This window comes from Bos mutus, chromosome 6 (assembly GCF_027580195.1).
Source record: "Bos mutus isolate GX-2022 chromosome 6, NWIPB_WYAK_1.1, whole genome shotgun sequence".
Lineage (NCBI taxonomy): Eukaryota > Metazoa > Chordata > Mammalia > Artiodactyla > Bovidae > Bos > Bos mutus.
This window is the reverse complement of record NC_091622.1, coordinates 113,869,526-113,891,927: the sequence shown is the minus strand read 5'-3', so window position 1 is coordinate 113,891,927 and position 22,402 is coordinate 113,869,526. Positions and strand designations below refer to the sequence as shown.

Here is a 22,402-nt window from a genome sequence, read left to right as displayed (position 1 = left end):
CCGAATTCAGGGGGGATGAGTGAGGAGGCTGGGGTTAGGGGGACGTTCCCCGGCAGCTGCAGGTGGCATGTTGGGCTGAGCCTCAGACCCTGCCCTGGGGGAGGGCGCGCTGCTGATGCGGCCAGAGGCAGAGAGGAGACGTGGGCTTCCTCTCAGCAGTAGCAGGGGTAACTCCAGTGTTCACATGCGCTTATTCGTCTATCAAGCGCATCTTCCAGCCCACAGGCCTCCGTTAATCTTCTTCACCCCCTGACAGCCATGTGAGGCCGGTTCCTTTACCGTCCCCATGAAGTGCATCCCTGTTTTAGCGGGCACAGAGAGGTGAAGCGACTTGGTCACTGTCACACAGCTTGGCGGGCAGCCTGGTTCCAAGGTCCGTGTTTCCAGCCACTGCCAGTGGTCTGCCTCTTCCCAGGTCTGCCTGGCACAGTCCAGGAGGCTCTTTTGTGTTGCCCACTTGGGGAGACCCGAACGGAGGCTCCAAGCAGGCTTTCTTGACTTGGGCACTGTTGACATTTGGGGCCTGATGATTCGTTGCTGCGGGGGTGACCTGTGTGCTGGAGGGTGTGCAGAGCATCCCTGGCCTCCAGGCTCCAGGAGCACCCCTCCCCACCCAGCTGGGATGGTCAGAATTGTCTCCAGATGTTGCCCAAAGCCCGGGGAAGCAAAATGGCCTTGGTTGAGACTGGCAGAGAGTGTGCGTGTACCCGGGGTCACCTGCTAGGTGAGGGCCCAGGGTGGCTTGATCAGGGATGGGCATGGCTGGAGTGCAGAGCGGAGGGCCGGCCAGGAGCCCAAAGCAGGCTGGGGGCCGTGGGTGGGAAAGCACCAGTCACCTGGGGACCAAGGCACTGCCAGGGGCCTGGTTCCAACCTGGGCTGGGACCCAGACCCGGAGTGCAGGAGGAGGTCAGAGTGTCCGGCATCCGAGATGTGGCACAGAAGAAGCTCAGAGGCCAGGCTGGAGGGCTTCCTGGAAGGGGCGTTACGGCAGGCGAGCACTTGGAGGTCAGGCATGGGGGCCTCTGACCTCTCTATCTCTGCACCTTTCCTAAGGGGGCACGGTTAGGGTTAGAGTTCACCCGCCCACAGAGGAGGGCAGAGGGGCCACCAGAGCTCCTGCCATCACGGCACCCTGCGGCCCAGGGACCCTCCCTCTCAGGACAGCCCCCAGTGCGAGGGGCCTCTGTCCGAGTCCACATCTGCTTGCCGAGGCCTGGAAGCCCATCTCTGGGAGGCAGGGCCTCCATCGGTTCATCCAGGTATCCCTGGCTCACGGCCCGGACTGCATGCAGTCAGCGCTCAATGCATGCAGGAATGAGCTTCAGGGTTTGTTTTCCACATGGTCACATCGGCTGTTGTGTAATAGCGTCCTCCTTCAATGCTGGACGCTCCCCTCTGTCCTGCCCGCTGTCCCTGCCCTCGTGGCGTGGGCCTCACGTCCCAGTGCTGCGGGCACCCGCAGCCCCGCGCCCCTCGCCCGGGAGGATGACGTCTGTGCTACGTTCTTTCTTCCAGGTTGTGGGGGCTGCGGAGCCGAGATCAAGAATGGCCAGTCCTTGGTGGCCTTGGACAAACACTGGCACCTGGGCTGTTTCAAGTGCAAGACCTGCGGCAAACAGCTGAACGCGGAGTACATCAGCAAGTGAGTGGGCGGGGCAGGCCCACCTGCGGTGTAGAAGGGGCGGGGCTCCTCCTGTGTCCAACCGGCGCTCTTGGCCTCAGCCTCCACCCCAAGTCTGCAAGGCGAGCCCCGCCAGGACGCCAGGACTTGGCCTGTCTGTCCCAAAACCCTTGTCCTGCCCCCCCACCAGCCTGGCTTCCCTGACACAGAGACGCTCATTTCTGTTCAATGAGCCGTGGCGTTAGGGCTCCCGCCCTTGACCTAGGGGCAAGCGCCGTCCCTGGGTGTCGCCCTCCCTGTGGGACCTGCCGCCCTCGCTGGTGCCCGGATCCCCGACGAGCACAAAGTGGAGGTCACCCGAGGCTGCTGGCCACAGAGCCAGGGAGGGCTGACAGGCTCAGGGGTCATGGGTGCAGCTGTCCTCTGCTGTAGTGCTGATGTGTGGTCCCTGACGGGTGCTCAGGATACAGGGGTGGCTGGTTTGGGGTGCGTGGGGAGGGAGCTTGTACAGATCAGGGTCCGAGCCCCTGCTAGTTGGCCAGGAGGGGGCTGCATTAGAATCCCCAGAGACCCCGGGGACGGCAAGCCTCCCGGCAGCACAGGGGAAGGAAGGGTCGTGGAGTGACCTCACGGAGCAGCTTCTCTGAGGGCAGAGCGGCTGTCTCCTGCCAGTCAGGGGCGTTTGGGACAACTTCTATCAATGGCTGTGCTGGTTCTTGATGCTCTGGGGAAACAGAACCATCACAGGAATTGATTGGGATAAAAAAAAAATTCCTGCAATAAAAGTGCAGAGAACGAAGCGCACACACGTGTACATGCGTGCACTGTCCGTGAGGTGCGTGTGCGCCGGGGATCCGGTCACTGCATGCACACGCGTCAGTTTCCTGGCGGACCTTGTCCGCTGATTCTTTAAGGTGTGTGAGCTTTGGGGAACCCTGGGGAAGGCTCTCCGGGTTCCTCTGTATCGCTTCTTACAAACGCATTTGGACCTACAGTTATCTCAAAGTCAAGCGTTGCCAGGGAAACCAATATGAGTCTCTGTCCAGGCTGGGTCAGGCTGGGTGAGTTTCTGCTTCCTGTTTCAGAGTAAGGAGAAGGAGTGAGTGACATGCAAAGGCGGCCTTGGGGACCGAGCACTTAAAATAAAATGCTTCCCAGCCCCCAGAGTGCAGCAGCTCACCCACACAGCGTGCGTGTTATTTAGCAGCCTCCGGAACTCAGGAGGAGGGGCCTTGGGGTTGCCATGGAGACGTTTTCTTTGAACCTCCTGTGTTTGCTGCATGTACAGCCTTTTTGAGGGGCTGTGATCGGGGCCCTGAGGTCAGGACATTCGAAGGTGGACCCTAGGGGCTCAATTGACATGTTCCATCGCCTGTGCAAGGAAGGAGTGCTTTCTCAGTGGGACTGCGAGAAGCACCAGGACCCCACTCCATGCCTGTCTACTCCTGCCAGCGTCCGTGGGACCCAGACAAGGTCCCGAGCTTCGAGGAAAAGAGGGTGCCATCAGCTCCTTCTGCTGACAGCTTGAGAAACCTTCCCTTCTGTTGGCAGCTGAGCAGAAATCCAGACCAAACTGATGACATGGCAACACACCAGCAGTGCTGGGGGAGATGGGCCAGAGTACCAGATGCCTCCATCACCACCCACTGTGCAAGCCACCTCCACACCCGACTCCTGATGGACGGGGCCCGGGCCAAGGGCGCCGTCCTGGTTGGCAATGATGGTGACAGTGACAATGGCCTCAGCCAGCAGCTGGCAGGTGCCCGCCGAGTGCCAGGCGCTGGTCATCCCTTGTCATACACAGACCATGCTCTTACGACCCCTACTTCACAGACAGGAAGCTGAGGCCCAGGCAGGTTAGGTGACCACTGGGACTGGGGATCTGAGTGCCCGCCTGTCCAGTCACCACTGCCCAGCCGCACCCCACCCCACCCCACATGGAGTGCTGGTACCGTCCTGACACCATCCCTGCCACGTGCCCCGCTCGGTCGACCTCATCATGATAATTACGATCAACTTCTAATGAGCTCTGACCACATGCTGCACGCTGTTCAGGCCTGTGCCTGCCTTCCCGTCCTTTGACACCCGCAGGTCAGCTGTGACCTTGCAGTCCAGTGCAGGCAGCCCAGCGTCTGAGCAGCCTGCCCGCAGCTGCCCGGATGGATACTCAGGAGCAGCGCCCACCAGTACTTCCCTCTCGTCCATAATCCCCAAAGCCTCAAGCTACGCCCTGCACAGAGTTGGCCCGCCACACACGGGCAGCATGAACGCGTTGCGTGTGGTTCTCCAGCTCCTTCCCAAGCAGCGCAAGGTCCAGGCCACGCCCGGGGACAGTGAGGGTCAGTCCCAAGGCATACCTGCCCCACCTAGCATCTTGTCACCCCCAGACCTGGTCTCCGACGTGGGCAGCTTTGTCAGACCCCCTTGTCGTCTCACAAGGATGCCCCAGAAGGAACAGAAAGCCACCAGATGAGGAAACAGACCATTTTACACCCGACCCGGATGTTGAACATTGGACAGAACAAACTGGAATGAAGAGTCGCGTCTGCAGAAACTTCTTTTATTTCCCAGACGTGGCTTTGGTTCTTTGGGCTGTCTGGAGCCCTCCACCAGCCCCTCGCTCACCCCTGGGCAGGCGGCCCCACTTCTTGTACCTTGGTTTCTGCACCTGTGAAATGGGACCATGTTTGTGGTATTTCTTATCGGGCTGCTAGGAGGACTGAGGGGCCGTGCTGAGCCCAGTAAGTGCTCAGCACACGCCATCCAAGGGCCCGCTGTTATCTGGAGTAGGAGGCAGTGGGCGTTTGCCCCTTGGACACAGCCCCTCTCCTTAGGACTGTCGGGCCTTGGGGGTCCTCAGGGTGCCCCCGCCCGTCCTGACTGCTGGCTCTATTGCAGGGATGGGCTGCCCTACTGCGAGGCCGACTATCATACCAAGTTTGGGATCCGCTGTGACGGCTGTGAGAAGTACATCACGGGACACGTGCTGGAGGTGAGGAGGCCAGCTTGGAGGCGGGGCTCGGGACCCGACCCCGCAGGTTCCGCTGCTCTAAGTCCTGCTCTGGGCCCTGGCACCTGCCTGCCCCGCTGGGACTTAACCAAGAGGATCCGAAAGGATTCCTTTGTGCAGGAATCCACGCCCCTGAGCCTCTCCCTCCCTCTTCCTCCCAGCTCTGCCAGAGGACACAGTCCAGGCTCTGCTCAGTGAGTGCCGCCTCCTCCAGGAAGCCTTCCCTGCCACACTCTCAGCTGTGCGATCCTGGTTCAGCCCTTTGGGATCTAGATGGGAATCTGAGTCTTGGGGGTTTTAAAAGTGAGCCTGTACCCCATAGCTGTTCCTCCCCCACACCCCAAGCCCGTGGCAGCGCCAGTCTACTAGTGGTCTCTGTAGAGTTTCCACTTCTGGGCGTTTCCTGTAGATGGAGATGTACGCCCTGCTGTCCTCTGACGGCATCTGTCTCACAGGTGCCTCCTTCATGAGCGCGCTTCCGTATTGCACCGTGTCTTATCACAGGACTAGACCAGAAATGTGTGAGCTGATCTCTCGTGTTGGACACAGCACGGCTTTCCACCCTTTGGCTATGATAAATAACACTGAGATGAGCATCTTTTTTTATTGTCTTTCTAGTTTTCCTGAAGGTTAGTTCACGGACGTGTCGAAACCGAGCCAACAACTGTGATCGTTTTCAGGGTTCTTGAAAGTTATAAAGTGCTTTCCAAAAGTTTATTCTGACCTCCCACCCTGGGTGTAATCTCCATGAAATCCTGCGCCAAGTGAGGATGTGAACCTTGCTGTTGTATGCCCCCCTCCCACCCCTAGAGGTGCTGAATTTTGTCATTTTTAACCAATCAGAGTTCTCCTTGAATTTCAGTTCCCTTTCATCAGCGTTGCCTGTTTAAACACTGGGGTCAGTCAATCAGAGTTCTTGCACTGCAGTTACCTTGCATCAGACTTGCCTGCTTCTGCTCTGGGGTCTTCGTGTTTTTCTGACGCAGTTGCGCAGATGGTCACATGATGAGATGGTTGCCGTCCGGTCTGCCAGACGTCTTGTGTCTTCTTGGGTGGTGAGCAGGCTGAGTGTCCGTACCCACATCCTCTGAACGTGGACGAACGCTGCATCCCTCCCCCGCACCCCACCATGACACCTTACCTGGCGCCCCTCGTCCTGGGCCTCTCTCCTCACCCAGCCCTTTGCTGCAGATCCTGCTCTGGGCAGTCAGCTCCCCTCCCACCCAACCCAGCTGCAGGACCGAGGATTCTGGAGAATTCCCCCACCAGGGCCCTACCTGCCGCAGGGCTCCAAAGACTGTTCCAGAGCTTCCGAGCTCCTTCCTCCTGGGGGCTGCTCCCCGCCCCACCCCAGCCTGCCAGCCACAACCTCCCTTGTCTGAGATTTACTGAGAGTTAACGAGAGGGAGTCCAAGGTCACTCAGGGCTATCTGCGAAGCTTCCTGGTCAAGGCTCTGTCCCTCCTCCCGCTCACACCCTCTCACCTATTCTTGGTCTGAACCCACCCTGCCTCCCTGGGGGCCCAGACCTCCCCTCTCACAAGCCGTCCTCCCCCCAACTTCCACCCTGCCTCCTCTGGGGCCTGACCCTGCAAGTCCCCCTTCCTCCCTGGGGGGCCCACCTCCCCTCTCACAAGGCATCTTCCCCCCCATCCCTGCCTCTGAGGCCTGACCCTGCCCTGCAGTCCCCCTTCCTCCCTGGGGGTCCCCACCTCCTCTCTCACAAGGCATCCCCCCAGTGGCTCCATGAACAGCTCCCATCCCCCTCTGCTGTCCCCCCCTCTACTTCACAGTCAAGTGTCTCCATGGGATGCTGACCTGCCCCTATCCAGCACCCCCACCTCCCTCCCCAGGGCATGCTCTGCTCACCTCCCCCAGGCCCGTCTCTGTGTCCGGGAGAACACGTGCTAGGCCAGCGGCCACCCCCACGGGGGGCTGAGCCCACCTGAACCCAGGCTGCCCAGCCAGGCCCCCCGTCCAGTGCCTGTTCTTGCCCGCCCCCCGGCCTCTCTCCCCGTGGAGTCGCTGGTGGGTGCTGTGCTGCTTCGGTGCCACCCGATGCCCTGAGTGGGGGCCTCTCGGGCTCTGTGGCCTGTGGGTCGCTGCTGCAGGTGTGTGGGTGGGATGCTCCTGACCCGGACCCTGTGGCTGCCCTGCCTCTCCCAGTCCTGAACCTGCCGTGTGCCTGCGGAGCGGCCCCCATCCTCAGAGCGAGCCAGCATCTCCTCGGGGGACCCTACAGGACGTCCCCCCAGCTCGGTGGTGGCCCCCGGGGGTAGCGGGTGAGGTGAGGGGTCTCCCCTGATGGATTGGGTTCGGACGGCAGGGAGGGACCCGTCTGCCTGCTCCGTCTGCCTGTTAGCTCCCTGATTGATATTCGATGCTGGGCCCAGCACAGGCTCCGGGTTTGGGCACTGTGAGTGGGGCGTGCCCTGGTCCGCCTTGACCGTGAGGAGCAGGAGGAAGGCAGGTCTGCGGTGGAGGGTGCAAGAACCTCCCGGGAAGATTAATGCTTTGTTTTCACCCCTGCGGGTGAGCTCCGGCGCGGTGGTGGCTGAGTCGTCGGCGGGGCCCCGCGCGGCTCAGAGCATTCTCCGCGAGCCGGCTCCGCAGCCGGCTCCGCAGAAGGGGGGCGGCCGTCACCGCGGCGGCGCTGCCTGGGCTCGGCCCAGAGCCTGCCGGCTACCTGGCTGGCCAGGCGGAGGGCTCTTACTGGGGGGCGGTGGGGGGGGCGGCAGGTGGCCGGCCGGGGACAGGACCTGCAAACAGGACGAGAAGGATCCAGACTGCCGGCTGGAGGGTGAGGGTGTCCGTTCCTGCTGGCCTGTCCCCGGAGGGGTGCTGGAGAGGGGCCTTGGGAAGGCGGGGGTGGGGGTGGGGCGACTGCTTGGACTGGGCTCTGGTGCCAGGACTACATGCAGGTAGGAAGCTCCCTGGGCCGGTGGGGAGGCCGTGCTGGCAGAGGGTGGGTGGGCTTGCTGGGAGCCAGGCTGATCAGCAGGGGTGAGACCCTTGAGGCACCTGCCACCACCCCCCACCCTGCCGACTTGCCTCCCAAGAGGCTCTCTTCTCCAGAGCCCGAGTAGGAGAGCAGCTCCGGGCCCCTTCCCCGCCTGCAGAAGTCTGCCGCGTCTGCGTGCCCGGGCCCGGAGCCATCTCATGCAGGCGCCTGCCCGCCCGCAAAATGTGCCTTTGACTCCCTCAGCCGCGCTAAATACTCAGCATCCGCTACCCCGTGTTTGCCTGCATCCTGCGTGTCTGGGGTGTCTGTCCCCATGAGCCCGCTCCACACTGGGTCCACAGGGGACCCGGGAAGGGCTGACACAAGCCCCCACCCAGTCGCCGGCTGGCTGGCTGGCTGGCCCCCTGGAGCGTGGGAGCAGCCCTGTTGCAGGGCTGCCTCCCGGGGATGTAGTTGCTCTGTGGAGCAAGCTGGAAAGTGGGCTGGTGGTGCGTGGCCAGGGGACAGGGCTCTGAGAAGACCAACCAGCGTCTGGTCCGGAGGGGAGGTGCCCAGTGAGGGAGTGTCCCTGGCTCGGTGCCCCCATCACCACCTTCTCCTCTTGTTCTCACTGGTATTAGCAGGAACAGGTGGGAATTGGGGGGTGGGGGGTGCGGGGACTTCTTGCTCAGCCCCACCCTCCTTAACCTTGGTCCTGCCTGCCTCCTGCAGCCTGGCTGTCTCCGTGGTAACGAGAAGCCCAAGGTCCCTCTGGAACCACTAATTAATCCCCTCGTTCCTTTATTGCTTCCTCTCTGCTTCCCTTCCTCCTACTCCTCCTTCCTCTACCCTCCACTCACCTTGCAGACCCTTCCTGAGCACTGTCCCACCCTGGCCTGGGGGCTGGGCTCCCAGGGTGACCGTGGTAGGAGTTCCTCTTCCTGGAGGCCCCCTGAGGGGTGCGGGGCTGGTCACCTGAATGTTTCTCCATTTCAAGTGGACCATCTCCATGACTCCAGAGCTGGCAGATTTGTTCTCCCCTCTCCTTTCCAGCACTTTCCTTTTCACCCTTATAAGCCGGCAGGACTTTTATCACAGAGAGAAAGCAAGCCCCGACTCTGGACAAATAAAAGCATTTCCTAAGGACAGAGTTGAAGTCAACTTTTCTCTCTCTTTTTAAAATTTAATGAAAGTGAAGTCAACTTCTCCAGGCCCTAGCTTCTCTCTCTCTCTCTTTTTAAAGTTTAATGAATGTGTTTATTTTAAAAACATGCTCAGAAGGAACACTTGTCATAAAATAAACCAAAAAGCATCCGTAATGAATGTCATCACCCAGAAAAAAAACTACTGTTAGCATTTAAATGTCATCCTTGCTCATTGTGTCCACACACACCCACAGAGACACACATACACACACTCAGATACACACAGACACACACACACAGACATACACATAGACACACACAGACACACACACTCAGATACACACATAGGCACACAGACAGATACACAAACAGATATACATATAGACACACGAAGACACAGATATACGCACGCACACACAGATCACATAGACACAGACATACACACTCATAATACTCACACAGAGATATACACCAGCACGCAGACACACACAGATAGATGCGCAAACAGATACACGTGGACACCGCAGACATACACATGGAGACCCCGTGCAGGCACACGCTGACTTGCCTGCAGCCTGACGCCGCGTCCCCGCTCAGCACCAGCAAGGAGCAGCGTCTCCACTCCTTGTCTTCAGCCATCAACGTCACCATGTTCCCAGGCATCTGGGTTGGGGAAGCCTTGCAAGGACCTTGGGCCAATGTCCTCACTGCAGGACTTCTCAGAGCCTTGATAGCTGAGGTGTCTGGAGGTGGAGTGTGTTATCTCTCTGCTCCCACACTCTGACCAGAATCCCCCTGTCGCCTAGGACCCTGTTATGCACGAAGGGTGGATGCTGTTTCCCCATTCCGAATGTCTTTATGAGATACCCCCTCTGTGTGCGGCTCTGCTCTAGGGCCTGGGGACAGCAGAGGGACGAGGTGACGCGGCTCTGTCCTGGAGCAGTCTCCCCAGATCGAGTGGGGGTGAAAGAGGGGCAGGGCCAGGGGGCCACGCCAGCCTCGACATGCTTCCCTGAGCCCCTGAGCCCAGCACGAGCCTGTCCGAGGCCAGTAGCATCAGCCGTGGGTCCAGGCTGAGTCAGGGGCTCTGGGGAGGGTCTTTGCTGACATGGCACACAGCCAGGCTCTTCTTTTTGGGGTGAAATCTCCTTGGGCGGGTCTGGGGTGGCAGAGCCCTCTGTGTGGGCTCCTTCACCCTGCCCCCACCCACCCCCGCCACATGCTTCTTGCTAAAGGTTTTTGATGAGCTTCTCGGTAAATGTCATTTGATCTGCGTGCTCTGATTAGATCTTTTAAGATCTGGATCCGGTTCTGGTCATTCGCAAAGGAGACTAAATTAGCTTCAAATCTGGGGATGTGCCAGGAGCAGCCACAGGGAGCTGGCCAACCTGGGCTGGGGGGGAACGTGTTCCCTACAGGGCTGGCCCTGCGGGGCGGGGCACCCAGGGGAGGCCTCAGAAAGTAGGCGGAGGCCAGGCCGGCTCTCCTGAGATGGAAGAGGCCGTGGAGGTATCTGGGAGGAGCAGGAGGTGCCTGCCTCTGATGGGCTGGGAGGCCCAGCCTCTGTGCTCCCCACATGGAGGAGGGAGCTGGGAGGGCTGGCCTGCTCCTCTCGGCAGGTAGGGGAGGGGGCTGGGGACCCAGAGGCTCTGCCATTTCTCCGTGGTACCAGCCTAGCCCAATGCGCTTGGAGCGCTTGGAGCCCTCCCCTCTGCCTGGGGGTCGGGGAGGAGCAGAGCCCGCTCAGTGCCCCAGGAGGCTGCGCTCCTAATGAGCCTTGTTCTGCCTGATTAAAGACGACAGCCACTTGTCGGAAGGCACGCAGCATCATTGTGAAGGCACACGCTACAGAGTCTCATGGGCTTTTGATCCCCTTGGTAATCTGGGCCACCCTGAGTCCCACCTGGGTTTAAGGGGCTTGTGCTGCCTGCCGGGGGTGGGGGCTGGGGGGTCGGCGGCACAGTGACCCCCAGGGGCTGACAGCTGAGGCCTTTCTTGGACAGTATTGGGAGGGGGGCGATGGAGCAGGGGGGTGCAGCCATGTTCCGATGACGGCGAATGCCCCGGCTAGCGTGGCCACACCAAGACAGTACTGAGCAGCCACGGGGACTGATGGAAAGCGTGAAGACGTGACTGTGTTTGACCTTATGAGCCTGTCTTAGTCAGCCTGGGCTGCTATGCTATGAACGCTAGGCTCAAACAATAGACACTCATTTCTCACATTTCTGGAGGCTGGAATTCCGAGTTCCAGGTACCTGCCCTTTGGGTTCCTGGCTTGGAGATGGTCGCCTTCTCCCTGTGTTCCCCCATAGCAGAAAATGCTGATGCCTCATCTTATAAAGACACTGCTGCTGCTGCTACTGCTGCTAAGTCGCTTCAGTCGTGTCCGACTCTGTGCGACCCCAGAGACGGCAGCCCACCAGGCTCCCCCGTCCCTGGGATTCTCCAGGCAAGAACACGAGTGGGTTCCCATTTCCTTCTCCAATGCATGAAAGTGAAAACTGAGAGGGAAGTCGCTCCGTCATGTCTGACTTTTAGGGACCCCATGGACTGCAGCCCACCAGGCTCCTCCATCCAAGGGATTTTCCAGGCAAGAGTACTGGAGTGGGGTGCCATTGCCTTCTCCATAAAGACACTAATGTCCTTATAAAACACCACAGGGGCCCCAAGTGTGGAGACTTGGCTTCTTTTTATGGGTAGATCTATGAACAGTCCTCCGTCGTGTTTATCACACTCGCCCGTTGACGCCCCTGTGGGCTGGTTCTACCTTCTGGCTCTTGGCGGTGATGCTTCTGTGCAGATTTATGTGCAGGTTTTTGGGTGGCCGTGTGCTTTTATTTCTCTTGTTCTCTTCATTTTTCCTAGGTACGGAGGAGTGGAATCGCTGGATTATAGGGTAGTTTTATGTTTACCTTTTGGAGTCACTGCCACCATTTTCCCAGCAGCTGCACCATCTTGTATTCCCACCACCAATGTGCAAGGACTCCAATTTCTCCACATCCTCACCAGCACTGGTTATTTTCCATTTTGTTTTATTTAAATTAGACCTGGTGACCCCAGTGGTAAAGAATCTGCCTGCAATGTGGGAGACTTGGTCGATCCCTGGGTCAGGAAGATCGCCTGGACAAGGGAACGGCTACCCACTCCAGTATTCTTGCCTGGAGAATCCCACGGACAGAGGAGCCTGGCAGGCTACCGTCCGTGGGGTCTCAAAGAGTCGGACACACCTGAGTAACTCACATGTTCCCTTTCACCGGTGGGTGTGAGGCAGGATCTTGTTGGCATTTGGATTTGCCTTTCATTAATGACAGTGGTGATGAGCATCTTTGACTCGCTTCTTGGCTGTTGCTGTATCTTCTTTGGAAAAAAATGTCATTTCACGTCGTTTACACGTCTTTTAACTGAGCCCTTATTTTTTTGTTGTCGAGCCGTAAGGATTCTTCATATATTCTGGATCCTCAGCCCCTATCAGATCTATGATTTGCAGATATCTTCTCCCATCTGCAGTTTATCTCTGCACTTTCTTCATAACGTCCTTTGACACACACACGTTTCTAACCTTTACCAGGTCCAATTTGCCTCCCGTATTGTTGCCTCTTGTGCTCTGCATGTCCTACCCGGGAGTCCATTGCCAAGTCTGGGGTCAGCAAAATGTACCCTTGAGGTTTTCTTCTGTGGTTTTATACTTTTGTGGGAAAACTCTTGATTGGCATGTAACACACAGCAGAATCCATGAATCTCACCTACTGGGCACACCCAGGCCACCAGCACCCCGACCAGGAGGACACACGCCCAGCATCCCAGACGCCGCCTGGGGCCCCAGCCACCACCCTGATTCTACGTATGGCATCTGCTCTGCAGTGTGGTGTCCGAGGCCTTGGGTCTGTCTGAGGCCTCCGTGTCGATTGCTCAGGGAGCGGGGTTGTTGAGGGGAGGTGCGTGTGAGCATGGGGTGCACGCCGCAGAGTCAGGGACCGCCCAGCTCAGGGCAGGGGTCACAGGACCAGACTCCTGGCTCTGCCCCTCCTGCTGTGTGACCTTGTTCAGCTTCCTCTACCTCTCTGCGCCCTGATGAAAACGAGGCTAGTCACCTACGTCCTAGGCTGTCCCAGGGATGAAGACCCGTTAGCGTGTGAAGGGGCATCCCCTTGCTCCTTGCTGAAACAAACAGCATCCTGGTTGCTGCTGTTTTTGGAGCCGGGGGTGAGGTCGTCTGCCAGGGGCTGGGCTGGGTGGTGCTTTCCAAATCAGTTCAGTTCAGCTCAGTCGTGTCCGACTCTTTGCAACCCCATGGATGGCAGCACGCCAGGCCTGCTTGTCCATCACCAACTCCCAGAGTTTACTCAAACTCAAGTCCATCGAGTCGGTGATGCCATCCAACCATCTCATCCTCTGTCGTCCCCTTCTCCTCCCGCCTTCCATCTTGCCCAGCATCAGGATCTTTTCCGGTGAGTCAGCTCTTCGCATCAGGTGGCCAGAGTATCAGAGTTTCAGTCTCAGCTTTCCGAATGGAGGGAATTGGGTAGACGCGGGGCCAGCTCCACATGGTGGCCACGGGGCTGTCTCTCCACTCAGCCTTAATTCTCCTTGGTCTGGCTGGGGTTTCAAGCCTGTCGTCTTCGAAACTGTCCCCGCGGCTTTCTCTTTCCACCTGCCTCGGTGTGGGCGTGCCTTGCGGATACGCCATATAGGCCCCCAAGTGGCTGTTGCAGAATTTCTGCTGTCTGACGTCATGTGGGTGGGTTGTCCCCTCTGCCCGCCGCCGAGAGTGAAGGGGGTGCCTGCCTGGGGAAGGCGTGAGGACAGGTCAGAGGTCACGGTGTTTAGAGCGTGTGAGTCCTCAGTTGACAGCGGAGACCTGGTAACAGGTGGTTTCCACTTAAAGCCAGGGCTGTTCCCACCCCTCCACTTTCACCTCGGGGTAGGAGCTGCTCTGAGCACGTGGCGTTTTCACCGAAATGGCAGCTTCACCCTCGTTCCGTTGGGCCCAGTGCTGCCTCGTGACCTGCTCCCCAGATGGATCCCTGCGACCAGGGGTTCCTGCAGTGGCCCCATGCCAGTCCTGCCCTCGGAGGCTCACTGTCTGGTGGGGAAGAGTTTCCGAATGAATTGTCAAAGCCTGTGACCATGGGGCTGTGGGGGACCCCGAGCAAGGGAGCAATCAGGGGCGGCTTCCAAGAGGAGGTGGCATTGGAGAGGCGTTTGGGAACGTTCTGAGTGGCCCCAGAGGGGAAACAGCCCTTGGCCTGGAGACGATGGGCCGCATGAACTGGCATCTCTGGCCCCAGGCAGGAGAGGAGTCTGTTTTGGATATTTCTTCCCTGATACTCAGGCTTGTCTTGTGGCTCAGCTGGTAAAGAATCCGCCTGCAATGCAGGAGACCTGGGTTCAGTTGCTGGTTTGGGAAGATCCCTGGGAGAAGGGAATGGCCACCCACTCCAGTGTTCTGGCCTGAAGAGTTGGATACGACTGAGCAGCTTTCACTTTCAACTTTTCCCCCGAAACTCAAGGATTACCTGGTTGACACCAAAGTTACCAGTGAGGAAGGGGCAGGAAAGTGAGATGCTTGTAATGACCTTTCACCTTGACACTTAACTGGTGCAGGAGCGAGTGTTCCTGACTCATCATGGAGAGGTGATTAACCTTCACATCTCAGCAGACAGTGAGCGGGGGTCGTGTCCACATTTAGCAGCGGGCTGCCCCACCTGCGGGTTGGGAAATAGTCACTGTGCCATCATGCTGAAGACAGTATTTTGGGGTGATTTTTTTGGAACCGTGTAGAAATAATCCCAGGTGTGGCTCAGCTAGTAAAGAATCTGCCTGCAATGCGAGAGACCTGGGTTCGATCCCTGGGTTGGGAAGATCCCCTGGAGAAGGGAAAGGCTACCCACTCCAGTATTCTGGCCTGGAGAATTCCATGGACTGTATAGTCCACGGGGTCGCAGAGAGTCGGACGTGACTGAGCAACTTTCACTTTCATGTAGAAATAAGTCAAACTTGCCAGTGTCCTTTGTTTTGATAATTTTGCTATTTTAATGAAGTTGGATGAATTTTGAGAACAATAAAAACAGTAAAACACTCATGGAGAAAAGTGAGCAATACAGAGATACGAAAATGACCCGTCGTTTTCACCCCGCCTGTCCTGTCCCTCCCCCTGGGGAAGTAACGTTAGTTTGGTGTCCCCTCTGCTCCGAGATACAGAGGTTTGGGGACCTGGCCCCTCTCTGCCTCCTGGCGGTGGTGGAGACAGGAGAAGTGGCTGCTTCTGGAGGCGGGTCTCTGCTCCCAGGCCTGGCCCCCAGTGGACAGGGGCACGTCCACACACACACACCCTGGGCAGCCTGGAGCGTCACGGCCCCGACCCATCCCCACGGCTGTGGACTCTCCCCGCACGGCCGGTCACCTGAGCACCTGCGTCGGTGGTGGAGGGGGCGGTGGCTGTGGCTCAGCTGCTGCTGCTGCTCCGAGCCCCCGTCCCCGGCAGACACCCCGCTCCCTGTGCTTCTTCCCCGGCAGACACCCCGCTCTCTGTGCTTCTTCCAGGCGGGGGAGAAGCACTACCACCCTCTGTGCGCGCTGTGTGTCCGGTGCGGCCGGATGTTCGCAGAAGGCGAGGAGATGTACCTGCAAGGTAAGAAGAGGAGCGTGCCGCCCGGGGCCCGGGGCGCCAGACAGGCACTCGGGGACCGCGCCCTGTCCCGGGGCGCAGGCGGCTCAGTGAGCTTTCCTGCTGTTAGGGAGCCCCGCCTCCCAGTGGGGCCGAGGGTCGGGGCCGGTGGGCTCTCCCCACAGGGACCCTATTCAAGAGCAGGACCCAGGACTGGTGGACGTGTGGGTCCCAGTAGCGTGTGGTCTGTGGTTGCTTCAAGCCCGTCCTGAAAGGCCCTTAGCCCAGGGTGGGGTGGGCAGGCAAGTCTCAGGGTTTCCCACCACCCCTACCCCTAACCCCTGCAGGCTGATGAGGGGGTGTGGAGGCCACCGGCTGCTCCTGAGGCTTCTTTCCCGGCCAGGGGTGTCGCCAAAGCACCGGTAAAGAAAGCTTTAGAGGAAGGCATGGCCAACCTTCTCACCCATTCCGTGGGAAATCCCGGACCCATTCACCATTCAAATCACAGTGACCGTAGAATAAAGGCGTCCTGTGGCCCCAGACCTGGAGGAACAGCAGGTCACGGCCAGTCGTCCCCGCCCTCCTTCTGCAGGGGGCCTTCTTCGTAGCTCATTGCTGCTTGTTTAAAAAAAAAATTGCATCAACACTGAGACCGGGCACCCAGCTCCCAGCCGTTTCTTTACGCGTTTATTGCCTGGGGTGCGGGCAGGTCTCCTTTGAGCTGCACTTAGTTTTATCATTTTGACGAACCTCTCCCCCCCCCACCCCCCCACCTGTGGCTTATTCATTCCTAACCTTGATAAAGAAAGATTGTTCACATACTTGTCAAAACCTTGGAAGGAAGACGTTATTCAGTTCATGGCAGTCGGGGAGAGGGATCAGGCCGAATTCTACAAGGATGGTGCGGGGGATTTATAGCCAAGGTGCTGGGAGTCGGGGAAATGGGTGGATGGAAAATTATCAAGAGGAGAGCCGGAGGGGGACCCCTTGCTGAAGGCAGGCCTGGGGCCTAGACAGAGGCGGAGGCCGAGGAGCTTGGGCATATATCAAGGGTTGGGGAGTCCCCGCGCGCCCCCCCCGCCCCCCCGCTAAGGCAGCTCAGCAGGATTCTCGCTGGGCCTGGGTTCGCAGGCTGAAGGCCTTCCCCAAGGGCGCCAGCAGGATGGTTGGATGCTGAGACCCTTCCCCTGCCCCCCGACTTGGTCTCAGTGTCTTTTCTGTCTCGTGACCCCAGAGGCAAGCCGAGCGGGCTGCACAGTGTCCCCCAGATGGGCCGTGGGATGAGCTCACCCGGGGACCGCGTGTCACACAGGCCTGCTTTTCTGAGACAAGCTCGGGGGCTGACGTCAGCCGGGACGGCCTGGTCCCCGGTGTCCCCTCTTGTTCTTTAGTCTTGAGAGCTTATCAAAGGGGTCCTTTGGGCCCCTCCCAGCTGTGCCGGGATGTCTTGGGTGGGGAGGAAGCCCCCTGCAGCCCGAGGCGCCCACCCCCCACCGCGACAGCGCTTTCGGGACATGCTGACACCAAGCACGGGAGCCTGGGACACGAGCTCGCCATCAAGGGGACCCAGTCTCAGGACAAAGACGCTCTTCATGGCTCTGGGCTGAGGCCGGCTCCCAGTTTCTAAAGCCGGACCCGCCCTGACCTCCTGTGGAGTGTCAAAGCCTGTCTTCCTGCCTCCCTTCCCCAGTCTGCGCCCTGAGGGTGCAGACCTGGCTGGTGGTTTTCACACCCTGCACAGACACTGTGAGACCCTCTGCCTGCCTGGTCCACCTGCGTGCTGGGGCTCCAGGAGGGTGTGTCTGATGGATGAATCCCGAGCAGTAAAAGCTCAGAGGAGCAGGGTCGTGAGCCCTCTGGCCTCCGAGGGAGATGAGGCAGCCCCCTCACCAAACTCCTGCCAAATATCAGCCCCGCCTCCCAGCCCTGGATGCAGCTGCCTGTCTGCAGACTCGGTACATGCCCGGGAAGAAGGTTGGCACTCACTAATTACCAGCGTGGTTGTTATGTTAGACACTTGGTTGTGCCCAACTCTCTTGGGGCCCCATGGACTGTAGCCCGCCGGGCTCCTCTGTCCGTGGGACTCTCCAGGCAAGAATACCGGAGTGGGATGCCATTCCCTCCTCCCAGGGGATCTTCCTGGACCAGGGATTGAATTTGAGTCTTCTTGGCAGGTGGATTCTTTACTACTGAGCCACGAGGGAACCTGAATAATCAGGGGTACCCAGATTAAAATAACAATTAGATGCTATTTTCCCCCATTGGATCAACAAAGGTTAAAAGGACAGACACATCCCGCTATTTGGAGAATTGGAGTAGACGGGCCTCTTACCTGGCTGATGGAGCGAAAATTGTGAACTTGCCAAAATGCCTCAAAAGCCTTAAAAATGCCCACACTCTCTGAGCCAGGAGGACCCACTTTTAGGAAGCCTTCAAGTCAGTAAGAGAGATGAAGTGGAATTTGTGTTTCATGGAATTCCCATGACTTTATTTAGAAATAAAACGTTGGAAGTAACAGTCAGGGAGCAGATAAAGAGATTCCTATTGATCCTTACCATGGAATATTATGCAGCCCTTAAAAGTTACACCTTTGATATTTAATTATGTGGAGGAACACTAAGACATTTTAAAGCAAAACTCACAGAATACAAAACTGCGTGCAAATGCTGTATTTAACGCGCACGTGTACACAGGATGACAGCAAGCAGGAGACTGCAGATGACTCTCATTTTCTTGCTGATTCCTTTAAGGTCTTGCTTAGATTTTAACAAAGAGTACCTATTACCGGGACTTCCCTGGTGGGTCCAGTGGCTAAGACTCCTCACTACCAGTGCAGGGGGCCCAGGTTCGATCTCTGCTCAGGGAACTAGATCCCACGTGCTGTACCTAAGGATCCTGCATGCTGTAACTAAGACTTGAGACAGCCAAATCAGTACATTTTTTTAAAAGAACATCCATTACCTTTGCGATCATAAACAATATATTTTTTTAATAAAAGCTCACACACACCAATCAATTCCCGGTCTCTCTGGGAGCTCCAGGTTGGTGTAGGTGCTTTTCCAGGGAGGGGCAGAAATGAGCTCCCTTCTCAAGTGTTAACTCACATGGCCTAGAGGCTTTGCAGGCAGAAACGGGCTGCAGCTCCTCCTGCCACAGGTTTAAGCCCCTACGACCAGTCAGGCCCCCTACTCTGTCTACTCTGTGTGGACCTGAGAGTGGTATGGACACAGCTCCCATCTCCAAGGGGATGTGGGCTGGCCTGGTACCAGAGGGCGGAAACCTTCCCCCGGCAGAGGCTGTGTGAGTGGGGTGTGGGGTGCGGGGGGCGCAGGGGGGTCAGGCTGAGGTTCAGCGAGGCGGGAAGCAGCATCTCCGGACCCTGAAGTCCTTACCCTTGTTTCATTGTATTAAGTTCTCCCAGTGGCCTGCTGAGGTAGGATTATTGTTGGCCCCGAGTGAAGGTGGGAAATGCCTGAAGTCTGGGGAGGTCAAGTTTGAATTAGAGAAGAGCAGGACCCTTGGGTGGGGAGCGGGGAGGGTGCTTGTGGTAAAGAACTCACCTGCCAGTGAAGGAGACATAAGAGATACAGCTTCGATCCCCTGGAGGAGGGCATGGCAACCCACTCCAGTGTTCTTGCCTGGAGAATCCCATGGACAGAGGAGCCTGGCGGGCTGTGCTCCATAGAGGCAGACACGAGTGAAGCAACTTAGCACACACGCAAAGCCCTCAGGACCCTGGGGGACCTGTGACCTTGATGGTGGGACCATAGATGGGGAAGGCTGGGTGGGGCTGGCATGACCGAGACAGCTCAGACACCCTGGGAAGCAGTGAGGGGCTGGGGCCCCAGCCCACAGTCCCACTCCCAGCCCACACCTCAGGTTCCCACCTGAGGGTCCTCCTTCCTGCCTTCCAGCTGAGAGCCCCGCCCCAAAGCCCTCATCTCCCATTCAGGTCGCGCCCAGCTCCACACTCCACTGTGCCCATGGCTGGGCTTGGCCACTGCCCACTTCACGGAGAGGAGCAGCCCCCTTTATCTGCTGCCTGAGTTATCTGGCTCTGAATAGAAGCCACCCCCAGAGCGCTCCTCGAAAGCCTCCTCTGGGTGCTGGGGATCCGAGGGGTCCCGTGGGAGCACTGGCTCATGGTGATGCTCTACCTGTTTATTCCATGTTGCCAGTGGGACTGTGAGCCCCAGAGCCCGAGAGCCGCAGACCCAGGAACAACCCGTGACTCGGCACAGAGGAGGGCGGTGTGGTCCCAGTGTGATCATCACAGAGGAGGCCTGTGGGGCCCCCGTGTGACTCGGCACAGGGGAGGGTGGTTGGTCCCAGTGTGACTCGGCACAGAGGAGGTTGATGGGGTCTCAGTGTGACTCGGCAGAGAAGAGTGTGGTGGGATCCTAGTGTGGACACTGACCCCTTCCTCCTGACCCCCACACAGCCCTACCTCTGGGAATCCAGACTAACTCTTCCTCTTGGCCATCTGTCCGCAGGCTCCTCCATTTGGCACCCAGCGTGTCGACAAGCAGCCAGAACTGAAGACAAAAACAAGGTTGGTGGAATTCAGTCTCCGATGCCTTCTCCCCAGCTTCTGAGCTACATCATACAGTTGAGGGGGTGCTGGCTTGTCTGCAGGCTCAGTGGTTAGTCCTAATGGGCCGTGGGGTGGGTGGCCCGAGGCCCTCGAGTGTCCAGGTAGAACGAGCAGATCGGCTGCTGGCTGGCCCGGGGGCTCCCTGCCTGGCCCTCCTTTGCTCAGTGGACGCCAATGGCTGCGAAAGTTCAGGGACCACTGAAAAGTTAGCACATCTCCTAAGAGTCCCCAAGAACGTCCATGCTTCTGACGCCAACAGCTGCTTCGTAGGGTCTCCCCATCTGCCCTCAGGTTCAAAAACAAGTTAGAAGGACTCAGTGGAAAGTGTCGCAGCCCAGTTGAGGTTTGTCCCGGGGAGAGTGGAGTGGACTCAGCCCAGCGTGAGGCAGGGTCCCGGGGGGAGGTCTGGACCCAGGCTGCCACCGTCCTGACCTGGTGGAGTCCGGATTCCACACCTCCCAGCGTCAGCACACATGAGGTGTTACCAACCAGGGAAGCCCCACGGCCGGAGATCTTACTGGGGCTCCGTTAGTCGATTGACTGGCCTATTGATTGATTGCCATGTGGTTGCTTTCACTCTCCCGGTGACATCACCCAGGACTGCCAGCATCTCAGGACTGGTCTTTCTGGTGTGGCCCGCCCCACCCTGAGACCTTGGGGGTGTGGTGAGCGCCCTCCCCCCGAACAGAGAACTCCGATCAGGTGTGACACTGATCACCTTCCAGAAGCAGGGCAGGACCCGTGTCTAGGCCAGGCCAGCCCTCCCCTCTGGGCCAGGTGAGACTCCTCATCCCGCAGAGGCCCTGCTGGGGCGCCCGGCCAGAGGTGCCACGTGAGGGAGGAGGCCAGCCTGCCCCGGGGCCCTCCTGGGCTGGTGTCCCCAGGAGAGACAGAAATCAGCACCCTGACAAGCAAGTGATGCAATGGGCTGGCGGGGCCGGAGAGCAGGGGAAGGACTTCCTGGGGATGGTGATGGGGGAACATAGAGGGGGTCCTCCAGTGGAATCGAGTGGGAGCGGAACCCTGAAGAGGGGTTGGGGGTCCCAGGCAGGGCTGGGGGCTCAGGCAGAGGCCCCGGGGCAGGACAGGCAAGCTCCCTTTGGCTGGGGCCGTCAGCAGGGCAGGGGTCCTCCGCCTGCACCTTTAGAAACACGGTCCTCCCGCCTGGGCCGCCCTCTCGTGCCTGGCACCCTGCCTCCCAGCAAACTCATCCTGTGGGCTTTCAGATCCGCCTAGAAGGTCATCCCCTGAAACCTCACAGACGCCTCCGCTCACATCCTCTTCCCCCAGAGCCTCCTCGCCGGGCTCCAGTCTCCTCCATCCTGAACCCCCTGGCCCCGAGCCAAGCCCTGGCAGATGACAGAGAAGTGTTTGCGGGATGAAGGGAGGAAGTGAATCTGGGTGAACTGCAGCTCAGGGCATCCACCACCCCAGGCCCCTCGAGGGGAGGTGTGGCAGCCAGCTTTGCTCTGTCAGGGACCACCCCCACCCCTGCACCACCTCCGCTGGGATCCACACCCTGCAGACCCCAGAAGCGAGTGCACCTGCCCTCCCCTCAGGGGGACGAGTCGTGTGTGACCCAGAGAACTCCTGGCCTCGTCCCAGCGGCCCCTGGTCTCCCACAGCCGCCCCCAGGCAGGGCGCCCAGGCCTCGCCAAGATTTTGAAAGTTGTCACACTTGCTACGGATGAGCCACTGGGCAGATGGGCCCTTGAAGACCCTGGTGACTCAAGTGCCCCATAGGGCAGCGGGTCTGCATCCGGACTTGGAAACGACAGCTGGGGGACTGTTCTAGGGAGGTGGCTTCTCAGTGGCCCCCTGAGGGTCTCCAGCACCTGCGTGCATCAGAAGGGGACCACTGCCCTGAGGAACTCGGGCCCTGAATGATAGGAGCAGAGCTCTGCTGTTGGGGGCACTCTGCTATTTGCTGGAGATGCTGGTTCTGCTCATTGAGTCCTTTAGTGACACTTCCACTGTGGGAGGGAGGGGGTCCAGGGCTGCAGAGCCCCCCACCCTCAGCCGTGGGGAGTGGATGGGGCCCGAGTGGAAACCATCCCCAGACCCAGCAGAGGCTGTGGTGCTCAGGGCTGGGAATTTGCAGCGGAGGGGCTGGTTCGGAGATCCACCCTCATGAACATTGTCCTAGGAGATGGGATGGGCTGCCGGCTGGTGGAGGGGACCCTTGTCCTCGTGTGGGCTCCTCAGGGAGGGTGGGACCCAGCAGTTCAACAGACGCTTGCCAAGCCCGTTCTGAAAGAAGTCAGCAGAGGGAAAGTCTCCCTTTTCCTCTAGCAGTTGATCTCAGTGGGTTTGGAAGCCTCTGCTTTTCATGTCTCCACTCCTTCATGAGTCATTCATTCAGCACAGCTTCAGCGAGGGTTTGTTTGGGCCAAGCCTGGTTCTTAGTCTGGGGCACCAAGGTGACTGTCACAAGTCCTGGCCCGAAGCTGCTGCTGTTCGGAGGAGCAGGTGGACTTACCTGC

At 58.8% G+C, this 22,402-nt stretch overlaps 1 protein-coding gene across 27 annotated transcripts in view; it reads left to right on the top strand.

The window, feature by feature from the left end:
* The window catches only part of ABLIM2 (actin binding LIM protein family member 2), a 170,845-nt gene that overhangs the window by 71,731 nt on the left and 76,712 nt on the right, over window positions 1-22,402 (top strand). For all 27 annotated transcript variants that reach the window (XR_011464570.1, XR_011464565.1, XR_011464580.1 and 24 more), the window contains exons 5-8: window positions 1,518-1,644; window positions 4,522-4,615; window positions 15,262-15,349; window positions 19,819-19,877. Coding sequence is in view for 3 of the 27 variants with exons in the window: in XM_070372767.1 (XP_070228868.1) it covers window positions 1,518-1,644; window positions 4,522-4,615; window positions 15,262-15,349; window positions 19,819-19,877 (368 nt within the window). In the remaining 24 variants the exon portion in view is untranslated. The remainder of the gene's footprint in view (window positions 1-1,517; window positions 1,645-4,521; window positions 4,616-15,261; window positions 15,350-19,818; window positions 19,878-22,402) is intronic.